Source organism: Eretmochelys imbricata, chromosome 1 (assembly GCF_965152235.1).
Source record: "Eretmochelys imbricata isolate rEreImb1 chromosome 1, rEreImb1.hap1, whole genome shotgun sequence".
Taxonomy (NCBI): Eukaryota; Metazoa; Chordata; order Testudines; family Cheloniidae; genus Eretmochelys; species Eretmochelys imbricata.
This window is the reverse complement of record NC_135572.1, coordinates 261,519,412-261,545,654: the sequence shown is the minus strand read 5'-3', so window position 1 is coordinate 261,545,654 and position 26,243 is coordinate 261,519,412. Positions and strand designations below refer to the sequence as shown.

Below are 26,243 nucleotides of genomic sequence, written 5' to 3'. Positions count from 1 at the left end.
AGACCCAGCCCCTAACTCTGGTGGATCCGGGCCCCCGTGCTCTCATATTGGTGGAGCCTGGGCACCATGGGCTCATACAATTCACCACCCATGATCAAGGCCATAAATAGTATAGGCTTGCTGGGCTTTACTTCTGTGGCCCCAATTCAGAGAACAACCAAATACAGCTTATTTAAAAAAAATAAAATAAAATAAAAGTAGATTAAGCGGTAGCTGACTGACACAGAGGGTAAATTTTGAAACAGATTGGTTAACCATGGTAACGAATGGGGAGATCAAATTTGATGGTTAACATGTTGTTCTTCTAAAGTGGTTGTAGAAACATTGAGAAACCGTGTAAGCAAACTGATGGCTTGACTAGGTCAGTCATGTCACATTTAACATCCTTTATTCCTAGGGCAATTAAGTCATTCTGCTTCTTTAGCTGAAATTGTATTTTGGGACGGGGCTGGGGTAAGACACTGTAACCAACAACAACAGGAAAAGGAAAAAACCTATTGAAATGGGAGAGAAGAATCTAGCAAGTTATAATAAATATTTACTTTTTTTGCATTGCAATCTTTTATTTTCATCTCACTGAAATACAATTTGCTTTACAATTAATAAACTGATAATTTGTTCCTATATAAATGGATTAATAAAAATGCAGAGATTACACCACAAGATCCATCATTCAAATATCCCAATAATAAGACTTAAAGTGATGCTGGCTAATGAGAGGGTAGAATGTGTAGATAAAAGATGTCGAGGCTCTGAGGGAAGATACTGATTAAAGGAGATATTGACAGAAGCAGGTGATGCTTTAGTCTGAATCTGAACTGTCTTGCTCATTGGTTTGGTACTGGCAGATTGTCTCTTCCAAAGGAGTCATCGTGCCATCTGGTCGAACTCCCATTGGTTTTATAACCTCATCCCTGTAAGATTTTTTAAAAGTCTTAATTAGCATATGCACACATGCATCAATCCACTGTTTTATTATATAGAGAGATATACACACAAACTATATTTTTATAGTCTTTAAAATAACGTTTTAATGAAGATCTCCATTTTGAATAAGAAAGGGGAACAAAACAAATCCAAAACGGGGGTGGGGAGGACAGATAAAGACTTCATTCATGTAGGCCAACCTATTAAGCCAATTAAAAGATACAGGAAAAGTCAATGCCTGACAGACTCACCACGAGGAGCAGGTTCACTGTTTTAAATACATACACTAGCTTTTCTTCTGTGAATTCTTTAAGAAGAAATGGTTGCCAAAGTTTCACCTGCCATTCTGGGCAACACACAATTAAAATAGACGATTTGATACATATTATCTCATTCGGTGAAATAAATCATTCAGGAGAACACATTCTGCCTACACAACCTCTAGTGGTGCTTAAGTACTTGTTGATTCATTTTGAAAGTCAGCTTTTTTTTTTTTTTTTTTTTTTTTTTTAACTATTGCTTTTGTTTGTAGCAGTTTAATTACAGGATTGACAGTCATTTTAATCTCTTCAAAGCTCCAAAGGCCTCTCCACAGCTAATCCAATTATATCTACTCCACAAGCCACAGCCTCATCTAAAGATGATTAATTATTGATTAAGCCAATCAAAAAGTATTAGCAAAGATTTATTTAATCCTCACATTTTATCACCTCATTTATTATATGTGGATTATGGAAAAGGCTGTAAGGTCAAAGATAACATTTTAATTTTCCATTAAAAAGCCCCTATTTTTAATTTTCATGATTTCATCTAAATGGTGTGGATGCTGGACCCTAATTTACCTCCAATTTGAAAGGGAATCCCTTGAAACTTGTTTGTTGTTCCCAAAGACAGCCATAACTTAAAGAGCAGGATTTAGTTACTCTCAGTGGGGAAAAGCTTTATTTCCCGCAACATTCTGCCTGCTCCTCACTCTCTCTTTAGGACAAACGAGAAGGGCTTTGTACAGAGAGTCAACAATCCCTCCTTCCAATGATGACTGTTACAGAAGCAGCTAGAAAAGCAACACGCTAGTTGCAGGGTATGAACAATAAGTCAGATGTTATAAAGATGACCAATGTTCAAACAAGATACCAGAAACCCTAGTTTTGAAGAGTCTCATCTCTTTCAATAGAGAAAGGGAAGCTATTTGCGTAAGTGAGGCACTCAAATCACAGTCATTATTTGCACCAGACACAAACTCAGAATGCTTTCTCCTCTGGCATTTTAGAAAAATGTATTTGCTGCACTATGTGGCTTGAGACACCTTGAACTCAAGGAAACCAGTGTGGTTTTGCAAGCTGGGCTGGGCAGACTTCTAGGTATTTGTGCAAGAGGTCTGCAACCCTTGCATGCAGACCAGTGACAGTATGGCTTCCTTACACATCTGAGTCTCCAGGGGGAGCTGGCAGGGGGAGGGAATGTGCAATTATGTACTTCCACTGGCTATTCTCTTCATGGAGGAGAGATAACTAGCCATGGACTAGGACTGATTCTTCCTCCCCTTCTCACTTTGGCAGTATGGGTTCTAGGCCTCTTCTGACCATCCAAAGTTCCAAACCACCCCACAGTAACTTGTGTACTTCAAAAGGGTAAAATGAGAAGGGAGAGGAAAAAAAGGACTAAAAGTAAAGAGAATAATTAGCAAACAAAATATGTGATGTTTGGGATGCCACAAAGCTAACTTTATGAGTCTGGAATGAGTACATTACTCAAAACAGAACTCGTTGGGTAGGTTTGCAAGAGGAGTAACTCCACCAATTGAAATAAAGCCGACTTTGACATTTGCATACAACAATCCTCATGCAGATCCTCAGCTCGTGTAAACTGTCATAGGTCCATGGAGGTCACCAATTTAGCACTGGTTGCTTAGAGACCTCAATGGAGCTATGACAATTTATGCCAGTTGAGGACCTGAACCCTTTTGTTTAAAGTAAGGTAAAAGTCATCTTGGGGTTCTCCTGACAAATGCACACACGTCCAAGAAAATAATTTCATATCTATGCTATCACAGCTGTGAAGTGTGATCACTCCACATTATAGGAAAGAGATCTTACTTCCCACATGCAGTGGGTGGCAGTATGAATTTTGCTGTATCAATTGAATATATATTATAAATGCAAATATATGAATGTACATATTAATAAAATTTGTTTAAGCGTGTATGAACATCCTTGTAACCCCTAACAAGATCAAAGACTCTTGGCTGCACTACACATATTCCTAACACAAACAAAGCATTCTATTCAAGTATACAAGTAGAAAACACACCCTAATTAAGCAGCTGGTAAAATGCATTCTTTTCTCCACTTGCAGATCTCCCAAGTGTCCCTTCAAATTTACCTATACAAGTTTCAGCTTCCTGCTTGCCACTTAGCTTAATAACGATTCAAAAAATCATTCCCTTGTTTTCAAGGGTACTTCTTTCTTGTCTGCTCTGTGTATGACAGGGCAGTATTGACACATGGAATTAATGACAGTGTCTGTAACGAAACAACTGTCATGCAAACACCAGTCTGCTCCTTTGATAACATGGCATGTTTGGGACCTATTCACCTCCCTATAATTGAGTACTACATAATAGTTCCAATCCTTTCATATAACATTATTTTGTTCTATGATTAGAAAAGGGGGGGGGGGAATCTATACACCATTACCTTCTTCATTCACCCCCTGATTAATGCTGTGTTTTTAATGAGTGTGGCTGCTATTTAGGCAGGTTCTGTTACATACTTGTTTTGTTGACTTCTGTTCAATGTACAACAAAACCCAAGCTGTGATAATTGGGGACCATTTCCATCAGCAAAAGAATTCCTGCTATTAATACAAGGTTGGCTTGGAAAAAGCACCCTTACATTTTAAATTAGTCAATTAATATATAATTCTCCCATAATTTATAATGGAGAAAGTGTTAGTATATTTATCAGACATTTTAATTAGCATGGAATATTTCCAATACTGTTGGATATAAACAGATGGAAAATTGCACAACAGTGATTTTATGTGGCTAAATTTAGTCCTTTGCAACTCCGAAAGGTTATGTTAAATCTTTTTGTACAGATTGGAGAAGGTTTTGGAAGCTCAATCATACGACTTACTATGGAGAGTAAACTGATTCGCACCCAACAATTCTCATTGCTATAACAAGATGAGTTATACTACTTACTTACAAACAGGTTTTATTTGAAACAAATTCAGGGCTAACTCCAACCACCCAACACCCTATCCAACACCTTGCCCAAGTAGTGTTGAAAGTTCCCGAGTGCTGTAGAGATTTCAAGGTCTTCCTTTTCCCTTGCATTTAAAATGATTAGAAATACATATATTACAACAACAGCAACAGGAAAGCATCCTTGTCAGGCTAAATTTGTACCAAAGTTTAGTTACTGTGAATGGAACAGAGAGCTTTTATAAAACCAAGACCAACATACTTATTTAAAAATCAAAAGATGATTTATGTTTAGGATAGGCTGTTATGGTTATATCAGATTTTTTTTTTAAATACTTCATTCCTATGTATTTTATGGATGCTATCCTTGTATGTATCCTGACTTCTGACGAGTAATGAGTTCACATTCTGTATGCCACTTTCCCTTTTTGTGGATTACAAAACTCCAGATAACACTTCATTTGTAAAAACTGCAGTTTAACCATAAAAACCTCAATACTTTTAAAAAGCCTCAGCCTGTACAAAGCAGTTTTTCAGTTATGTGCAAAAGAGTCTGAAACATCACAAACATGTATATTCACTCCTCCCCTTCACACTACCTATATTTATATGCAATAAAACTGGATGAATTAATTTTCTACCCAAACTTGGCAATAATAATTCGTTCTCACAAAATCAACTTAGATCAGCGTTAGCATCAAAAGATTCATTCAAGCACAACTGCCATACTGAAAAATTATAAGTAACTGAAAATAGCAGATATGCCATTGCAACCTTACCTATAGTCTAATATCCATTGCATTTCTCTCTCCTAGAGGGTTAATAACTTTAAAGATGCCAATAAATCTTTATCACCTCCTTCCAGCTCCATCATGCTTATCATTTAGTGTTACAAAATGCCATAAAATGGTTTCAGATATTTCCTTGTTGCATGCAATTATCTCCTACAACAGGCACTCTTCAATATTAATACACTACAAATACTAAAGTAATCAAAAAATGGACAGCTTCACAGCTCACAACATGTGTGTCCAAACACATGACTGCTTGTGAAAGTTTGTGCCCTTTTAAAAAATGGTGCCATGTTTTTATTTCCTAGGAGTGCAATCGGTCAGAGAAGGCATTTTAAAAACAATAAATAAAATCAGATCTAGAAAGGTCTGTAATCAGATGGGATGATTTTGCCATTTTCAGTCAGTCAGGGACTTATCAATCCTTTATATTTTTCTTTACTGTGAGAATGCTAGTTCTTAAAGGGTTACATGCCATAAGGTTACATGCCCCACCCCACGTTTTCCTGTTCAATTTCTTTCCCCTTTAAAAAAACCCTCCCCCTAAATGATGAAAAGCATGCTGGTGCTGGAAGAAGGTGATAATCATTTATTGGCATCTTTAAAGTGATTAACACTCTAGCAGAGAAGAGAAATGCAATGGACATTAAGATTGCAGTAGCATTTCTGCTACTTTCGATTACTTATAACTTTTTAGTATGGCAATATTTCCACAGCCAGCTTCCTTATGTGTTACTTCCTATAGTGACAACAGAATTAGCAAGTCTATCTAGAAGGAAGTACACCTGCCATTAGTGATCGGCTTCAAGGCCATGAGCTTCAGAACCAAGAAACAAAGAAGCTAAGAGATTGTGGTCCTAGACGTGTAATTCCAGCATAGAAGAATATTAGACTTTATAAAACTTCTGATTAATTTTCAAGAATTGTAGCAAAGCAGCTTTCAGTTTAATTTGTAACTTACAAACAACTGCAAAAACATTAGAGTGGGTCCCTGGTATACGTCAGGGTTGTGTTCTTGAAAAGGGCCATGGATACCGAAATGACGTATACCGGGGACCCGCTTGTACAGCAGTGGCGTAGGCAGGAGGGGACACTTGGGTGGGCGGGCAATGACGGGAGGCAGAGGGGTAGGAGCGGCCTCTCCACCCCTCCACTTGGCCTTGCAGTGTGGGGTGCAATAGACACTCTGGCCAGGAGCGCCTGGAAAAATGTGGTCCCCTGCTCCCCCCGTGCGCTTGGGGCTCGCCCTGCTCTGCCCATCTGGGGCTTGCCCTGCTCTGCCCATCTGGGGCTCTGTGGCTGGAGCGCCAGGCAAGCCCCCGACCCCCGCTCCGTGGCTGGAGCACCAGGTGAGGCGAGCGCTGGGATGGGAGCAGAGTTGGAAATGGGGTCGGGGGGGTTGGCCTGGCTATTAAGTGGGGCTACCCATATCTGTTGCATATCCGTCGCCCATCAATAGGGGAACGTGTTCCGCTTCACGTTGGTGAGCAAATCTGTCGTTTGCAACTCCCAGTACAGTACTTCAAAGGACAGATATGAAAATCGGGACAGATGTGAATCGGAACACGTTCTTCTATTGATGAGCAACAGATATATGAAACAACGGATAAGGGGGAAGACGTATACCAGGGACCCACTGTAGTCAACTGGTAGCGTTAACTTTATGAAAAAAGTCTCTGCACTGAAAGGCTCAGAGTGCTGGCACATATGTGCAGTTCCAAATAAAAAGGAGAAAATCCAAATCCTGTTAAAATTAGTTCTTCTTCTTGAATGCAAGACTGGCAGCTTCTCGTTTCCATTTAATCTCTCTACAAACTGACCAACTGCAGTAAGTTACATTTGGTTAAAAAACACTCCAGTCTCCTGTAAACAAGCTTCATTTCTTTTAGTTCTCTCTTCCTGGTGGTATCTTTTTACAATAAATAAAAAAAAGGGAAGTGATTTTTTTTTTAATTTGTTTTACAGCAGTGCCCAGGGGGTCAAATCATGACTCAGGACCTCTTGCAGTATGCACTGTACAAACACATATCAGAACAGTTCCTGCCCTGAAGAGGTTACAATCTAAGGCCTTGTCTACACTATGGGGGTAAGTCGAGCTAAGTTACGCTACTGAGTTGACGTAGCTTAGGATGACTTACCACGTTGTCTTCACTGCACCGTGTTGACAGGAGACGCTTCACTAGACCCGCTAAATCGACACCTGCTGCATCAATTGCAGAGGTGTTGATCTCCCGGTAGTAATGAACAGGAGACAACAAGTAGATACGACAGACAGAGGGAAGCACAAGGTAACAGCGAGAGGATATTGGTCAACAGCATAAGCAGCGCAGACAACGCCCAGCTACCTAACCACTGTTACGCTTTTTGTAGGCATCATGGCAGGTGCCTCCAACCCTGTGAATTGAGAAGGCTCTTTCGTCACAGTAATGTCATTCGCATTTTATCTAAATGTATTTTTGAACAGCTATAATGATAGCAACTCAAAAGCCTTCAGTCTTAAATAATTTCTCATCTCCAGTACAAAGTTTCCCTTTTAAGTTTCGGACAATAGGTAGGGTTATTATGATGTTCCTTAAAATGACCTCTCTTTTTACTACCCCTCTTTATCTTAATACTCTATCCTATTCACTGATTTTCCCTCACTGTTGCACATGTAATTCTATTAAAGTTAGCTATTTTCTTGTGGTCATCGCTTGTACATATTTTACTATTTTTTGATGATAGACAAATGCGTCTTTTTAATACAAACAAATGTGGGAAACAATTATTCAGTTACTGCACTGGTATTTCCAGACTGATGCACCTCAATTTTTCCCTTCCTTCATATCTGATTTAATTAAGTGTATTTGTTAATACCAAATCCAATGTTGCCATCCTCTCTCTTAGCATGGCACACTTTCTGATTGCAGAAAATCAAACACCCTTGCCCTGCCCCCCGCCCCACGGCGCTGCCCCCCACTCACTCCATCCCCCCTTCCTCCATTGCTCGCTCTCCCCCACCCTCTCTCACTCTCATTTTCACCAGGCTGGGGGAGGGGGTTTGGGTGCGGGAGGGGGAGAGGGCTCCAGCTGGGGTACAGGCTCTTGCTGGGGTGGGGCCAGGAAAGGGAGGTTCCGGGTGAAGAAGGGGGCTCCGGGCTAGGGCCGAGGGGTTTGGAGTATGGGAAGCGGCTCAGGGCTGGGGCAGGGGTGCGGGAGAGGGTGCAGGCTCTGGCTGGAGGTGTGGGGTCTTGGGTGAGGCTAGGGCCAAGGGGTTTGGAGTGCGGAAGGAGGCTCTGGGAGGGCATTGGGGTGCATGAGGGGGCTAGGGTGCAGGCTCCAGGCAGTGCTTTCCGCTGCTTCTGGGAGCTGCCTGAGGTATGGCCCCCTGGTTCCCGGCCAATGGGAGCTGGGGCAGGGGCAGCACGCAGAGCCCCCAGCCTAGGAGCCAGAGGGGAGACATGTTGCCACTTCTGGGAGCCATGGAAAGCCAGGGCAGCTAGGGAGCCTGCCTTAGCCTCGCTGTGCTGCTGACCACAGTATTAACAGCCCATTCAGCACTGCTGACTGGAGCCGCCACGGTCCCTTTTCGACAGGGCGTTTTGGTTGAAAACCAGACGCCTGGCAACCCTAATCTCTCATTGCGTTCTTGACCATTTGAAAAAGTTATTCTTAAATAAAAAGATCTATGAAGATGTATGCAGCAAACCATATATCGCCTATCAGATAGCTTTGTAGTTTAAATTTCCTAGAAATACTTAGATTCTGTGCCTTTATGAACTTTGGCTCCAGTCCTGCAAATGCGAATATTTTATACATGACCGCAATCCCACTGAATTCAATGGGTTTGATGTGCGTAAGTGTTTTTAGGACTGGGGCTTTTATGCATTTGAGAATAGCGCCGTTAAATATTTTTAGGTGAATCAAACTCCTATGGCCCAAGCCACTAATAAACATAATCAGTGTTATATTAGGTATGAACTGGTACTTGAGAACTCCATACTTGTTTGTTTATAGGGGATTATGTTACTTCGATAAAGAGTTGCTCCAATATTCACATGTAGTGGAAGTGGAGGAAGAAACTGTTTCTGAGACATCCAAGGATAATGCACCAATTCCTAAATATTAATTCAAGGGTGCAGATAGTTATAATCACTAAAATAGATCTGTTCTCTCTTGGTAAAGAGAGCCAATATGTTAAATCAACTCAATTCTTCTGCATTAATTTATATTTTAATACCATTTTCTTTTATGCTATTATCCTTATACAGATTGAAGTTCAATTTATCCTCATTTGGACTACAGCAAATCACAGCTGCAAACTCTCAGGCTTACTCACAGCAGTGTAAATCTAAGCCACTTTTTCCATTTGTGTTTCAATTTGTAAACCTGTTAATATAAATTCATTTCCCACAGGCCATCCAATAGACTACAGATGATAACAACTTTTATTCACTACTTGTGTGACCGGGGATAGATTTTATCCAGCAACTTAGAAATAATAAATTTTGTCATTAGCAGTCTGCCAAGCCACCTAGTGCCTTACGGTGTCTTCCACTGCTGCGTCTCATCTTGATCCTTAGTCATTGGTGTATTTTACTCCCCAAACACTGTATACTCCCCACCTTTTCTCCACCCCTATTCATTCCATAATGTGACAGTCTCTTATGTTCTGTCCATACACTCCCCAACCCTCCCACTACTGCTTTCTCTACACAACCTTTGATTGCTTCTGTTAGTCACAGCAGCTTCCTCCTAATCTGTTCTGAACACAGTCCCTGCCATTCTGTCCCCGACTCTTGCTCTCCCCTCCAAGGTCAGGAAGTGAGAGCAGCACACCCACACTACTATCAAGAAAAAGACACTGTCTACAATCACTGCTACTTAAAAGTAACAGCAGTGAGACTGGAAAACACAGCAAACCTGTCAAAAAGCAAGTAGGTTTTTAGAGACTCTTGGTTTTTCAGGGTGTTTTATTATGTTGCGCAATGTTTTAAACCAGATTTCTGAAGCAACTCAATGTGCACCTGTCTCTCCACCCTGGCTCCTTTGCTTTGGCGCAGGGAACCAACCGTTTCCAAAGGTCCCATACACATTACAGTTTACATAGAGTTAGATGGAACAGTGTTAAATACAAGTTCTTGCTATTTGTCCAAGTGTAAGCATCATTTTCCTGTCCAGTGAAAGTAGCCAAAACGGGGGAAAAAACCGAACACTTAAGCATGTGGATAACTAAAAAGCAAGCAAATTGTCCCACCACCATGAATACACACCTCTGACAGAGTGAAGAACTGGGGCCTAAACCTCTCTCTTAAGAGGAGCTATGATTAAAAACATCCACTTTTTTTGTTTGGTTGTAGTATTTTGGATAGTGTTACATTACCTGGAAAGTTTATCAAACATGTTGACAAGTTTCATGGCTTCATATTCTTTTTGTTCTTCTGTCATTTCATCCATAGGGTTGGGCATTGGCTCCTCTACATGGCCAGTGATAAGATTAATGCTGTGACGGGGGGGAAAAAGAAAAGAAAAAAAAAGATGGCTGTAGCATTTACATCTTTACATTTGCCAACAAAATTTCTCTTTTTCGATTTTGACAGATAACTGTTTTAAAAGTTAATGCTCCCTGGTAGCATTATAAAATGGTTTAACTCCTTCAGACAGAATTGCAAGTAGAATTCTGCAGTTCTTTTCATGGATGGCCTTCCTCCATATTGTTGGCTTTTTAATTTTTTATTATATTAGCCCCATGTTAAGTGCTCAAATACCCAAGTTTCACTAGTACTCATTATGCCTATGGGTCAAGACTCAAAAGAGGAATTCTATTCAAGGTAGGCATTTTGAGTTAAATTTTCTGGAACTATTACTTTTGGCACATATGGCCCAGTTTTGATGGTGCACTTTATCCCCCCCCCCCCCCCCCCCAAAAAAAAAAAAGTGGTGGTGGGGGTACCTTAAAATGGCATCACCACTTCCTTTATTTCCTTCTCACACTCATTTTTACTGAACCAAGCTTTACTAAGATCAGAGGCTGAATTTACAGTACTGGCTGTTAGAAACCCCCTTCTCCCACGCATTTTTTACTTGTAAACTGAGAGTCAATTGGATATGGAAATCTGTGTTTTGTGACTGGACACCACAGCTTTAAAAAAAAAAAAGTATGACTTTTCAGAGCAGAATCACACTTCCAAAAATGAAATGAAAAATAATATTCAATAAAATAAAAATAAAAGTAGTAGAGGAAGTCACATTTAAGACCTTTTCACATAAACAAAATGGCAAATCCCAGACTACATGCTCACAAACATCTTTTACATTCAAGATGCCCATCATTTATTATCTGGAGATGACAGGACTGTTTTCAGGTCAGGTTCTTGACAAAGAGACCAAGAGGAAGATGTCCCCAAACTATAGGGAGATTGAAGTCTTCCGTCTCTTTTCTTCTCTTCGTGGTATATGTTGCTTTAGGGGGAAAACAATTGTTGCTGTAACCTACTGAACTCCAGGAGATTTTCCAATAGGAGGGCCAAGAGAGGCCGGAATCTGCACATTTTTTAACATGTGTCTTTGAGAGAGTCTGAAAATAAAATCGAATAACCCTACATATATTTGTATCTTTCTTCCATCGAGAAGATTAGTAGCTTCAAGCAAGGCAGAGCAAAGCCATATAACAAGTAAACCCTACTCAAGCACTACAATGGGCATTTGAAATAACTATGCCTACTGACAGTATCCCATCACTAGGGCTCTACTAATTTCACGGCCATGAAAAACATTCACGGACTGTGAAATAAGCCCTGCCCCGTGAAATCTCATCTACCCAAAATCAACCGGGCTGGGAAGGGACAGGACTTATTTTTCTATATAACAGCCATGCAGGGAAAGAACCAGATCCACCTCCACAGACAGTGCAGGAGTGAGTGTGGTGCGCTGCAGCAGCCTCAGAGCTGGGTTCCAGACTGCCACCCCCTGAAGCTTTTGCCAGGGCTCGGGGCGCTTGGGCTGGGGGCTGCTGTGCCCCCAGCTCCTGCCTGGGCTCAGGGCACCCTCGTTCTGGCACTTCCACCCCCGCCTACATATGGCTACTACCAGGGCTCAGGGCATCCAAGCTCTGGGAATTTTGCTCCCTCTCCCGTCTGGCTCCTGCTGGGGCTCAGGATGCCCGAGCTCCAGGGCTGCCGCTCCCCTTCCGTCCCCCCCCGGTAGCTCCTGCAGGGAAGAGCCCGGGGTCCAACCAGGACTTGGGGCTTCCACCCCCTGTAGCTCCTGCCCAGGCTCAGGGCAGCAGCCCCCAGGGGCTCAAGGCTGTTGTCCCTGATGGCTCCTGCCAGGCCTTGGGGCTGCCACCCCCACTCCCCTGTGGCTCAGGGCTTCCACCCCATGGCTCCTGCCAGGGCTGGGGCACCCATTTTTCAAATTGTGGGGGGCCCCCGGGCACAGGCCCCATGGGCCCATGCATTAATCCACCACTGGCCCTGACTAGCAGCTAGGAACCCTTTGTTGGGCCACTCCCAGCAGCACTGGGGGATCGGACCTACCTCCAGCTCTGGGAGCCTCCTCCAGCTGCAGGAAACTCCGCAGCCCAGAAGTGAGTATGGCAATCCTACAACCCCCACACAACAGCTTTAGTATACCCCCCCGCAAATGATCCAATTTTGGATCAGGACCCTCACAGTTACAACACCCTGAAATTTCAGGTGTAAATATCTGAAACTGACCAATTTTAAGACCCTGTGGCTGTGAAATTGACCAGAGTGAACCATGAATTTGGTAGGGCCCTACCCATCATATATCTAAAACTGGTTAATATGGAAACATCCCAGCCTAGAGCTAGGCAGTTCTCTATCACTTATCAAATTCATTGCAATTGATGAAATTATGGAGGCAACATTCAAGGATGAATAACAAAGACGAAGTTACACTTGAACCCCAGAAACACTAGATCAGAACAACACTGAAAACCTTTATAAAGTCTGTGAAAAACAACAGTCCATGTAAATACACACAACTCCAAAGTTGTAAGCTATGATGGACCCCTTTGACAAAGGGCAGAGAGGAGGAAACTAACTCAAAACACAGTGGACTGGGTGGTAGTAACAGGAAGAAAAAAAAATAGTACTGTACTTTGGCTTTGCAGATTTATATTCTTCAGTGTCTGTATCTTCATCATCCGAGTACCAATGATCTCCCCTTCCTCCTGCTAATAGGCCCCTTGCTGCCAGCAGGCCTGCTGCATTACCATAGCCTGTATACTTTAACAAGTTGTCAACTGCAGAGAGACAAAGATCAATTTATTCAGCTAGAAGTTAATTTAATTACAGTACAAAGTGCAACATTAGCATCATCTTTAAAATGGGTTTTAAAATCTAACTTATTTATATGGTGACCAGTATGCCCTATGAAATAGCTGAAAAAGGCAGAAGTGAGGTACTACATTTTAATTCAGTCCCGCAGTCAGTCGCTTTTGATTTTTTAATAAGCCATAAACATGGCAAATTTAAGTTTGCCTGTTTTATATCATTTTGTATTTTCAGGAGGCTGAAAAGCTGTGATAAGTGAAAGTGTGTATTTGAACTCTTGACAGGAAGGTGGGGTTCAGTGGTATGAATCAGGATTGGGACCCAGGAACTCCTGAAATTCTAATCCTGGCTCTAAACTCTGCTCTTTTTGTGGCTCATGTGAAGTGCTTTCCCTCCCCCAAAAAGAGGGCTTTATTTGGTTTGATAAATAACGTAGGCTGGGATTTTCAAAAAGTGCTTAAGAGTGTTAGGTTCCCAACTCCCACCGAAAAGCAACGGGATTGAGTCACCTAACTTCTTTAGGTTTCAGAGTAACAGCCGTGTTAGTCTGTATTCGCAAAAAGAAAAGGAGTACTTGTGGCACCTTAGAGACCAACCAATTTATTTCAGCATGAGCTTTCGTGTGGAAATCTTGACTGTAAATGCTAAGTATTACTACTGCAGCCACTATTAGAACAGCTTGTTTTATTTTCTATGCAAACCCAAAGAATAAAATAATTTTTTTTTAACATCCACTGACCAAAGATGCAACTTACTGGCAACATTTTCCTAAATGATCTAGAAAGTTCACTGAATCCTTTCATATTTGGTCAACTTTCTGTTTTCCATCCATCCTTCCACCCTCCCAACCCCCATCTTCACAGACAAAGTGCTCTTCATTGTTTATATTTGTGCTACTGTTATTTATGGCAGCTAACTAGAAAATTCTTGGTTGGTACCATTGACAAAATTTCATGTTTTTGAATTTTGTTTTCATTATTATTGCTTGAAACTTTCACGTATTTCCATGTGATGTGGAAATAATTTTTTGAAAATCTTCCTTGAGAAATGTGGTTTCTTTTTAATCTGAGGTTCACAGTTATGGGCAAAATTCTGCTCAATTGACATACCCTAATCCCAGTGACTTCAGTGGGAATAGTCCAGTGAGTAATGACAGCAGGATTTGGCTTCAATGCTTCTCAGACTATGGATAGTATAGGTAAGTGACAGTGAAAAGATAACATTTTCTTGAAAAAAAAAATGTTTCTGGTACACAGCACCATGCATATACTATTTACAGAGTACATAGTCCAGCAATCGCAGAACGTATCATGCTTAATGTTCTGGAAAAAGGCCATCCTATTAGTTAGAGAAGAGTTTAGCCTCTCCTTCTGTAGTATTAAAGCTGGCCATTGTTAGAAGGGGAAAAAACCCACATAATTTATGCAGCCAGTATAGGAAAAAAAAAACAACAGTCAGTCACTTTTCTCAGTACAGCCATCTGAAAGAAAGACCACATGGCACAAAGCATTTTTCACCAAGCACAAACAAGGGTTTTCTTGTTTTGTTTTTTTTTTTAAAAAAAACAAGTGGTATTTTAAACCTACAGCAGATTGTTACTTTTACCCACAAATTCTCTGTGTGTGACACTAGCAGAATGAGAACTTGATGTGGGAGACAGAAAATCAGTTTCTAAGCTTTATCAACACAGAATCATCACTTGAAATGTAGGGCACTTACAAGAAGTCAGTTTCCAAATCCATTCTCTTGCATATCAGGCCAGTAGGGCTTGGAGAACTGCAAATACAGTCTACTCATCCCTTATGGGGACTATGCTGCATTGCTATGCAGTGACCCCTTTGGCTAATATACAATAGAACAGATCCTGATGTTCTCCTAATGGAGTCCATTCAGCCTTCCGTATTCAAAATAAGGTCACTAAAAGGTAGGGTCTCAAGGGAGAATGAGCATTAAAAAAAAGAGGAAAGAGCACGAGATGCCACAGTATATTCCCAGGAGAAAAAGCAGGACACTTCTACAAGGGCAAAGGCCTAGACTTTGCATGGTTGTTCAAAAAAATTCTTTTTTCAAGCAGCAATTCTGAGAATCACCTTCTCTGAATGCAGAATTACAAAAGTGATTGTCCCTACATCTTACAAAGGTACTCCACAAGCATGCTTATGCCCAAGTCTGGTATTAAACAAGAAATTAAGCTATAAAAGCAATTGCTGGCATGCTCTTAGCAACAGAAACTCCAAGATCGTGGCTATATCTTGAAATAGATAAATAGTAAAATTTGCACCGGTACAGGAGCCCTCTCCTCCCCCACTTAAGCCCTTTGTACAAGGTTTAATGAAGGACCTTGCACATTCCCTCTGCACTGGGGTGAAATCCAGTCGAACTTGGTAGTGATCAGAAGTAATTTACATATTAATATTTTGGGGCCTAGTGGTAAGAAAAAAGAATTGGTTTGCTCAGTCCAGATCCTGGTACCCGTTTTGCAGCTGCTCTGAACATGGAACTCCCATTGAAATGAAATAAGATACTTTGCTTCAAGCCAATGAGAGTTTTGGGAACGGAACAGCTACAGCAGACAGTTTACAGACAGAACTACTACAGCTGGTGCCATTGGCATTCTTAGATGAGGGGTCAAATATAGAAAAAGGCAGACAACCTAAATAATTCTGACACCCAGCAGGGCTGTGTGCAGAAGCTTGTTCTGCCACTCTATCAATTCCATGACAAACAGAAAATTCTAGTCACCTGGCTTGTAATTTTGGATACATTTATCAGATTAAGAAATTATAGATTTATAAATGATTTTTTTATATGATGAGAAAAGCCCTTAAAGTAATTTTTTACTGTAGGTTGCTGTACTATAGACTAGGCTGTGGAAGTACAGTTATACTTTAACATTATTACTGGATTGGTACTAGATTTTTCATTAGATATCAAACTTTGAAAACAATGTTTTATGGTTTGAAGAGTTCATAAAGTATATTACTGAAAAGGAAAATAACCATTAAATATATGTCAGGAAAGAGTTTGGATAATCAAGGTATTTAGTCTGAACTGATCACAATTTATTTCCAGTAAATTATGTTACATCTTTAGAATGTAAGATCTTTGAGGCATTGATTGCTGTCTTCCTGTTTGTCTCAGAAGCACCCGGCACATTTTTGATACTAAATAAATAAGGCTAGAATCTTATTTGTCAATTAGGACTCCAGTTCTTAACTGAAGCCACAGATCTCTGGAAGGCAATTAAAATTTTATTTTCAGTCTTTTTTAAAGAAGATATTTGAAGGACACACTTTCACCAACACAGAATTAACTTGGCCATTAAAAGGTGTTAATTTCATTTAAAGAGTAGAAATAAAATCTATTTAATATTACACAGAAGCATGGTAGGTGTATGTGCTGTCTGGAAGCAGACAGAACAATTAGTCAGTTGCAAGATCTGTGTTGAACTAAATGACTTGCAAGAGGGAAGCTGGGGGGAAATATGTAAAGTAGCATAAAAGAATTTCAATAATTTACAATTACTGTTGTTTAGTTAGAGTGGCCAGACCCCAAAAATGAAGCTCAATTCTGTCAGTATACATTAATTACGATGTTAGTACTACGTAATGTCCCATTGCACAGTAACTATATACATGTAGATAGAAAATGGAAACCATTATCTAATATTTGATTAATGATGAAAAACATTAGGCATGATTTTAGCAGTATCACAAACAGTACTTTTAAACTAAAGGACGTATCTGGAATTGGGAGGGTTACAGAAATAAGAAGATCCTCCAAAAGTCTTGCTGTAATTAGAATAAAAGGAAAGGAACAAAATTGATTTATACCTCTCTCCTTACAAAGGACAAAAAGGAATTCTGCTGCAATTTGCTTTACTCCAAGGTCGACATGTGTCATAAGGCGCACAAGTTTGTTTCTCACTGTTGTGCCAACTTCAGGACGATTTGATACATCTCTTAATGGAGGCAATACCTAGTGTTACAAAAAGAAAAAGTGAAAACCATACATTCCTGGCAGAAGTTAATACAGTACATGGAAAGGAAAAACATTGCAAACTTTGATTTCTTGGAAAATAATGTATGGAACAAGCTTAAAATCCCACCCATGCAAAGCAGCTGCAAGTTTATAAGTAGGATATCTACAATATAAAGCCTATCTTGCAAAGGTGACTAGAGCCCAGCTAGCTGCATGGGTTTCCTGGGACCTCCGCAGACAACTGAACAAGACACCCGCCTTAGAATACATTTGTTTCCTCCTTCTGCCACCTTTATCCCAAATAATATCAGGGCTCTAGCCTATGTCTCCAATAGTCTTCTTGCCAAGAAGAGCCAGAGAAGGGGTACAATGAGATTGGATGAGGAGATCAGTGAGGGAGACTAGAACTGGGAGCCAGTAAGGTGGAGGGGGGGTGGGGCAGAGAAGAGAGAGTGAGAGATTGATTGGATGAGGAGCTGAGAAAGGAGACTGGGACAGGGCTGAGAAGCCTGAGGAGTGGAGACAGGGACTGGGAAGGCAAGGAAAATGGGACTAGGAGAAGATGTCAGGGAATGGGAAGACAGCACAGACAACAAAAGGTTGGAGGGGATGGGGCTGAGGGTGAAATGGGCAGAAGAGCTTGTGCCCACTAGAACAAGCGAACATTCTTCCAGACCTTGGAATGGAATCCAAGATTCCTGAGTCTCACCATCCCTCTGCTATCAGCAAATATCTGTGAAACTCAATGGTAAAATGTGCGTCTCATCCCCCTCTAGTGCTGATCCACATGAAGGATGACAACTTTGTTACTCTGTTTGCTCAAGTAGCAGAGATGTGCACAGTGGATCCAAAGGTTCCAACCCTGCTGACGAGCCATGTGGGTGTCAATAGGATTCCACATGAGAGAATTTGTTTTTTTCAGTTTGCTTTTTTTAAGAACCATGGGAATTACACACAAAAAACTAAAAAAAAAAAAAAAAACCATTAAAAGAACATTACTAAGGATGCAAAGTCAAGCACTCAAAAGTTGGGAAATGCCATAATAAAGGTTGCCTGTGCATTTTTAATTTGGCCCTTTTGGGCATATGCATTATGATCATGTAATTAGAAATTGCATCCTAATACATACACATGAGGGGGCCATATTAAGACAATCTTTATTATGGCATTTCCCAACTTTTGAGTGCTTGACACAACCTCAGTACTGCACTTTTAATGTAGTGTGTGTGTAATAATCAAAACATGTTCATAGGGAAACGACTGTCATATGAATATGGGTTCAGGTGGGGAATATGCAGCAAGTACCGATTTCTTGAAAGTAAAAGATCAGGTTTTCATTTAAAGGTCCCTAACAACAAAAAGGGAAGAAGAAAAGATGCAGAGAAGATATGTGGTAGAACAAAGAGCTAGACTATGATTTCAGGCACAGCCCTGAGAAGGGTGTAATTTGGAAGCTGCATCATCCTAGGAGTAGCCACAGGAGACACTGAGAATCAGTGATGCAGCTAGGACTCAATTTCTATTCTGCTTCCTCCTTGCTTGGCAGGGGGGCATTTTGAAAAGTTTTTCCATTGCACTTTAGCAGATAGTTAAAATTGCAGAAGTCTTTTTTAAACATGGGATGAAATTCAACCCTAGGCAGAGGGCCAGCATGGAGCTCATGCTCCACTTAAGACCTATTTTAAGGGCTTAAATGGTGCACAAGCCTTGAGCTAGCCCTCTGCATAGGTATGAATTTCACCTTGGTTATACAATTTACACACAGCAGTTAAGTCTTAAAGCTCCAACACCATTGACTCATTTCTGCTGATGTACTGTAATTTATGACTAAAGCTCAATTGAAGGGTACCAAAACACGGATGGACTGACTGGCTTCCATACAGTTGTAGTGCTATTTTATTAATTATGGGGCAAATTTGCAGAAGTGATTAATGGATTTAGACACGCAAGTCCCATTAGATTTTTTTGAAAAAGTCCTCCTATCTCATACACTACAGCTTCAGACTCCGCCCTAATGTTGCTGAATTGAAGGCTCTTGGCATAAGCCATGGAAGTTAGGCCCATGCAATTGAATTAAGCCAAGGACCCATGGCATCTTCTTGTAACTGAAACAATTTGTCCAGTTCCATTCTATATTTTAACATTACAGAGGTGCCTTGTGGTTACATCCCAAGTCTTACATTTTGTATTTTTAATTTGAAGGAGAATTTAAAGTTCTTCAGTTTGTCAAATATTTTATTGTTGGATTTTTATTTGCTGATACAATAATTTAAGTCATTGTCCTGCATTTATAGGGTGACATTAATGTTCATTCCCTTTATATTACTTTGAAATCAAATTATGACATTGCACTGAAAACACTTAATGTAGATCAATATTTTTGTCATTGAGCTGACAGAAGGTAACAAAGACACTGCAGTTGCTTATGGATGTAGACATCTTTAAGAGAAATTTTAAAATCCAAGTTGCTTAATATTCAAACATCAATGTTCTCTGTGCTGTAGAAGCCTGAAAGATTTTGCTGCATATTTTATTTTCAGATTTCTAAATTTATATCTGAATCTTACCTGAGCTTTGATAAACTTCCTGATGTTCCGATGAGCTCGACAACATTCTGTTAGTAAACTGAGAACTGGAGTCAGACCCTCCCTGTAGCTGCTTCCCTAAAGTGGAATTATAAAAAACCAAACCAAACACTGGCTGAATTACAAGAGTCAGACAAGATTATATTTTATATATTATATGCATTCAGTATGGGTGTGCTTTGCTTGAAACTTTACAATAAATAATTAATGTGGCTAATTTAGTATACAGTCAAGTGGAAAAGAATAATTCTTATGTCTGCAATGACAGATTTTTCCTTCTCAGTATAATCAAAAATTCTTAAAAATGTCACCAACATATAAACTGTTACTAGTTTCACCACTCACTGTGGGGACAGCATTTCCATTAAAATCTTTTCTTTCAAGGGTTTATAATAATCTTATGTAAAGTTTCTCTCTAAATTAAATCTTTGCACAGAATATCTCATCATGAAAATACATTACTATACACAATTTGAAAAAAATGATTATGTAAACACACTACCAAAATCCTCCCCAAAATTCATAATTTCGGAATTCATTCAGTAATTCAAAAGGGACTGTTACATAAACTGCAAATTTTCAGACTAAAATTAGCTTTTAAGACAACCTAGTTTAGTTCCCTTGGAGGTCATAAAAATATTTACAACTGCTTTGTATTTTGAACATTATGTGCAGTGCACAATTTAATGGTGGCGTTTCAGCCTTCAATTCTCCTTGTGTTTTGGATTTTGGATTCACATTACTTCAACACATTTTGTTCAGCAAAGCATTTAGGCTTAATCCAAAACCCAGTGGGCACTGGATGAAAATTTTAAGTATACATTTAAATTATCTGCTGAACTCGGCCCTGATCAAGTTTTGCTGACCTTGCTTTTCTATACATAGATGGTATTCTCTGCAATGCTAACAGAAATAAAAAGTTGTCAGTAAAAGAAGACATCTCAGCCACAAGAGGCAAAATGTTCCCATCTACTGCCCACACACAGTTGTCACTTTTTATAACCACAACCATGTTTTAAACTTTATTGTATTCAAGGGATCCAGAATCAACATCACATTAGAAACTGGGTTGGAAATCAGTATGGTTTTATCATCGGTAAATAAATTCTATTTGATTGAGTGGAAAATTCTCTTCTTAGCTTTGCTTTTCCTTGTTATTTTAATATTGATGTAATGAGAGAAATGGGTTTTTCTTTATTACATCACATGCCTCTTGACATTTTTCATAAATTTATAAAGAATTCTACATTAATATAATTATGATCACATGAACTTTCAAATTCCAGAATGAGTCTGACCTGCAAAATTACTGAATTTCACATCATTCTCACCCCTTAACGTTTTAAAGTTCTGGAGTAGAGATCTGGAGTTCTGATTCAAGTTCGTTTCTACTCTTACTAAGAGGCATTCCTTTTGTGAAGTCCTTCAGCGTCACACATACCTTGTCTATTCTTTTCTCCATGAAATCCAGCAACACTTGAATGGCATCCATATTCATACCATTATATTTCAAAACTGTTTCTTCTTGGGTTGATGGATTAATGAGAACATCCAAACAAGAAACTGGAATATTGCTTAAAAGGTTGATTGCATTACTGAAAGAGATTTTTATCTAGTTAGTGCTTTGATAACATATTACATGCTGTACCCAAATCATATAAGTAATTTTAACACTGACTGAAAAGTATATGCCATTACCAACACTATTTATGTGCTTAAAAAATAGACAGTGTAAGGAACTGAAAATGTAAAGCAGAATACTAACTATGCATAAAAACCTACAGTTTATTTAAGATACTTAACATTAGTTCTTAATTCTCTATTCTTTCTAATTTCTTACAAGATTACCCATGTTGTGTTTCTAAAGGAGGAGAGGCAAATATAGCTGCTTTTCGTTACTTCTGGCTGCTTCAGCACCCCTGATGTCAGCAGGTACTGTATATGCATAGCTAGAAGAACTGTGTTTATTACATTATTGATGCTGCACCCAGTAGGGGGAACCCACACATTGGTTTTCAGGAGGTCACATAAAATGTTTTTTTCCTTGAAATTTACAAGTTTTAGCTTTACAATACTTAAAGTTACAATAATGACTATCGGAATATTTTAAAAACAGCTATTTCATCCTCCTTGAAGAGGCAGGGGAGGAAGTCTTAAATGCTGTTCATATATCAGCACCTTTACTTGACTTCTCACGTATGGGAGATATTTAAGGCTTTTTTTTTTTTTTTTAAAAAAAGCCGACTGGAGTTCATTTCATCAAGTGCTGGATTTTAAAAAGTGATAGTTTTAGAATCCCCAAAACAGCGAGGGTCAGACTGCAATACCCTTACTCATGCTAAGTAGTAACTTACTTCATAAATAGCCCCACTGACTTCAAGCAGACTACTTGTGGCAGAAGGTACTATTCAATACAAGTGAACTGGACTGTGGCTTGATTTTTAAAACCATATTTAAGTCAGTTAATGGAGACTAATATTTATTTAATTCAAGAAACTATACCACAGGGTCCTTTTGTTATGGGAAACCACGTCAGAGTTTTACTTCATGAATTTCTGGTTTATGGTCTGGTTTATTTACCTTTTCAATCAGAGAGCCTTATTCTGCTCTTTTGACAGAACAATAAAAGTTAGATTGTATTTATAAACTTCCCCAATACATTGCTAGATAGTAGGTGCTGAAAGAGAAGCACCCTCTCCATATTTACTGACGACTAACCAGCGTTTAGCAAAGTTAACAACAGATAAATCTAGAAAAGAGTTAAGAAATATTGTAGAACACAGACTCTGAAGACTACACTGCCAAAAAACAACCATGGCAGTGAGTATCAGAGTCTGGGTCTACAGACTTGAGCTCAAGGGGCTTGCACTACAGCGCTAAAGATAGTAGTACAGATGTTCTCGCCCAGGCTCTGAAGCCTAGGGAAGAGGGGGAGTTTCAGAGCCTGAGTAGGAATGTCTACATGGATATTTTTAGTGCTGTAGCGCAAGCCCGAGTCTGTAGGACACTGAGTCTCAGCCCATGCAAGGATGGTTTTTTTGCTGTGTAGTTGTACCCTTACAGTCCTGGTAATCATAAATATCAGTGCTTGAAAAGTAGTGAATAATCTTGGCCTCAGAGTCCTCAAAGCTTTCAGAAGCCTCTACTGAAGTTAAAAACAAACACAAATCTAGCTAGATATTACTATTGCCCCCCATCTCCATAGTATCTTGCTACTTGATATTGTGGTTCTAGTGAAAAGTCTATTGTCTAAAACTTTCAAATAATCAGATAATATTGTTGTGAATTTGTATTAGAAATTGTATTTTTGTTGCAAAAAAATGACCGTTTTCCCCCACAATATTAGCTCCCTCTCTAAATTTTGATAGTCTTTCTATTATTTTACTTTCCTTCAAAGCAGCTCTCTCTTTTAAGCAATCTAAAAGTATCCAGTTTCCAGCCACTCATACAGCAAGAAACAAAACAGAACTCAATTCAACAAATATTTGGTGGCTTCAGCCTTTTCATAGAAAGTCCCCTTTTTACTGGTTTCCTATTAAACAACTGAGTTCCCAAACACCTACAAAATTAATTTTCTGGATCACTGTGCCTGAGCTATTCTTTTCAATAAATGAAGCCCAGCTTTCTGATCTTTGTCACTTCACTGACAGTTTTATTTGTGGTAGAGGAGTGTATGAAATTCTCCAGCTACCAGGAAGTCAGTGACTATGCACAGATCTGCACAATAGCGTTTGCATTCCTACTCCAGGGGGTAGAAATACTGCGTATATTACTCTCCCCTTTCTAGCTTCCTAGAGATCATTAATCACTGGGACATGACGTCCACCCACTCAGACTCCCAGCCCCCTCCTGATATGCAAATTCAAAAGCAAAGGACTATTGAGCATGGCTGAATGCCTTGATTAAAACCTTGTTAGTGGGCTAAAATGGCACTCGCTTTAATATGTGGTGCTTTAAGCTTCTCATATTAAAGTGAGAAGCAATGATATTACAGAATTGTATTAACAGCAACAAAACAATACAGGTACTAAGTTAGTTAAGGTATTTTCTATAGAAAAACTTTCACTTATTGGTTAAAAAAATCAAGTTGTGGTTCGTGCTTATGATGAGGGAGCAAACCAAACCATATTTCAGGTTTGGTATTTCATTTGATGTTAGTATAGAATAAGTTTATTTTGAGCTCAAATGTTCATACAAGGGCTCCTTAACAGGCTGTCCAAGTCCTGCATTTGGACACTAAAAATCAACATTTATAGGTGTAACACTCAAACTTACATGCCAACAGTAGATACTGATCTAAGCATCCACATGTGGGATTTACTCATCCTTTTAAAAATAACCACTGTTGAAAAGTAGGACACTCAGCTGAAAGTGTTGTTTATACCCTGAAGAGGGACTATAAAAATATGTTTGTGCCTCAAAGATGCCATACAAAATGTGCTCAATTTTCAAATAGAAACTTTTTTGTAACTGCCAGGCCTGCAGACTCCATCTGAAATCTGGATTCTAAAAATCAAGCTCTCTTCTCTCTGGTTTGTGCCTCATTACCAGCAATAAAGATTCTACAATTAGAGTCTACTGTAGTTCAGAGTTCTGTTGCTGAAACATAAACCTGAAAATAAACCAGCTCATACTTTTTTATACCTAAACTGGCTCAGCAGTGCTATCAGAAGTTAAAGAGGAACAAATAAAATATATTATTAATAAATAAATAATTATTAATAATAAATAAAAATAATAATAATTGAAAACTCTGATCTGGAAAGTAACATTTGTGTTTAATTACGACTACACCCATAGGGGACTAATGGGGTATTCAAGCTCCCAGAGGTTTATGAGGGGAATCCCCCTGGGCTAAAGCCACCCCGTTCCAAAATTGCTTTATTACACAAACATTTGAGTGAGGAAATGGCACATTCATGGTTGCTTATGAAGTCTTAACTTTGCCCCCTTGTGTGTCCAGTCTGTGCACTGGATGAGATGGAGGTCCGGGGAGTGGGGGGGGAAGGAAGCATGAAATCACATAATTAAAGACTGTATCATAATGCATATGCACAAGGGGACAGAACTGATGTTCTGCAGGCAGTCTTAAGTCCGGACTTTCTAGTGCCTGACTTTGCAACTTAAATAAATGTTCTTTTAATAGGTTTTTTGTATGCAGTTTCCTAGGGGGTGGTGCCCCACCAGACAAATATCACCTCCTCCCCTCATCACGCAATATCAGCGGGATTTGAACAGTCAGTACTGCAGTACAACTTTTTATTACTTAAGCTACAGGACTAGCTACGTTAACTGGCAACAGAAGGCGGCTGTTAGCCCAGAGAGACGGGGATAAGCTACTTCAGCCACATGCTTGGGCTGTCAGATGATATGGGGAGCCTAGTCTGAAGTTGGAGGAGCTCCTGACATGTTGTGGTGCACTCAGAGGGGAGTATAGACCACTAAGCCATGTGCCAGGTCCACCAATAGCATGTCTGCTAACTGACAAAGGCAGATGTGACAATCTCTCCAATACAGTGCTCACTCCATGGCTGCTTGTCTATTTCAGATTCAGTTTCAAGTCAGTTTGGATCTACCAACAGGGCCGGTACAAGGATGTTTCGTGCCTTCGGCCCGGGGAGCCGTGCGGCAACTCCCTCCCTCCCCTCGGTCCGGGGAGCCGTGCAGCAACTCCCCACCCCAGCTCACCTCTGCTCCGCCTCCTCCCTGAGCACACCGCTGCCACTCCAGTTCTCCCGCCTCCCAGGCTTGCGGTGCCAATCAGCTGTTTGGTGCCGCAAGCCTGGGAGGGAGAGAAGCAGAGCGGGGCAGCATGCTCAGGGGAGGAGGTGGAGCAGAGGTGAGCTGGGGCAGCATGGTGCTGCCTCCCCCGCCCTGTTACTTGCTGCAGGCGGCCCTCCCCGCACCCCCCTGCCCCAGCTCACCTCCGCTCCACCGCCTCCCCGGAGCACGCTTTTGGCTGCCCCCAACCACTTGGCGCCCTAGGTAACCGCCTAGTTCGCCTAGTGGTTGCACCGGCCCTGTCGATCAAACACTTAGCAGGCTGGGACCAAAGCACATTACATGTTAGTTATCCATTTACAACAAAGCAAGACCGCAACAGTCCAAGATGGCTATACTTTACGGGGGTGATACACATAGATACACATGACCCTAGACTCTTGGGTGTATGAAGTAGAACTGTGGAATAACTTACCAGAAGAGATCAGACAGAACCTGCCCCTAACAATGTACTGGTCTAAATGCAAAGACCCATCTCTTTAATAATGCCTTCCTCCAGTAGTAGTATCTCCCAACAATCCACTAATCCCCTCCTCTCCCACCCCCACACACTTCAGGGGAGGATGAGAGCAAAAAACAAAAACAAGGGAGAGAGAGAATATACTGCCCTTTAGGGCACACCCAGCACTATCTTTAATTACATGGTGCTTAGGCACTGATTGCAGATATGCCTGAAATAGTCCCAGACTAA

The 26,243-nt window shown here is 40.2% G+C and overlaps 1 protein-coding gene across 4 annotated transcripts in view; it reads right to left on the bottom strand.

Moving 5' to 3' along the window:
* Nucleotides 1-537: 537 nt before the first annotated feature.
* Nucleotides 538-26,243, bottom strand: part of RIC8B (RIC8 guanine nucleotide exchange factor B) — a 59,610-nt gene continuing 33,904 nt past the window's right edge. For 3 of the 4 annotated variants that reach the window (XM_077828940.1, XM_077828948.1, XM_077828954.1), the window contains 6 exons: nt 21,213-21,366; nt 19,754-19,849; nt 17,039-17,183; nt 13,030-13,174; nt 10,289-10,408; nt 538-914 (listed from right to left, as the gene is read on the bottom strand). In XM_077828940.1, coding sequence (XP_077685066.1) covers nt 803-914; nt 10,289-10,408; nt 13,030-13,174; nt 17,039-17,183; nt 19,754-19,849; nt 21,213-21,366 — 772 coding nt within the window. In that variant the 3' untranslated portion in view covers nt 538-802. Of the gene's footprint in view, nt 915-10,288; nt 10,409-11,401; nt 11,483-13,029; nt 13,175-17,038; nt 17,184-19,753; nt 19,850-21,212; nt 21,367-26,243 lie in introns of all 4 variants that reach the window. The other variant, XM_077828959.1, reaches the window with a different exon arrangement.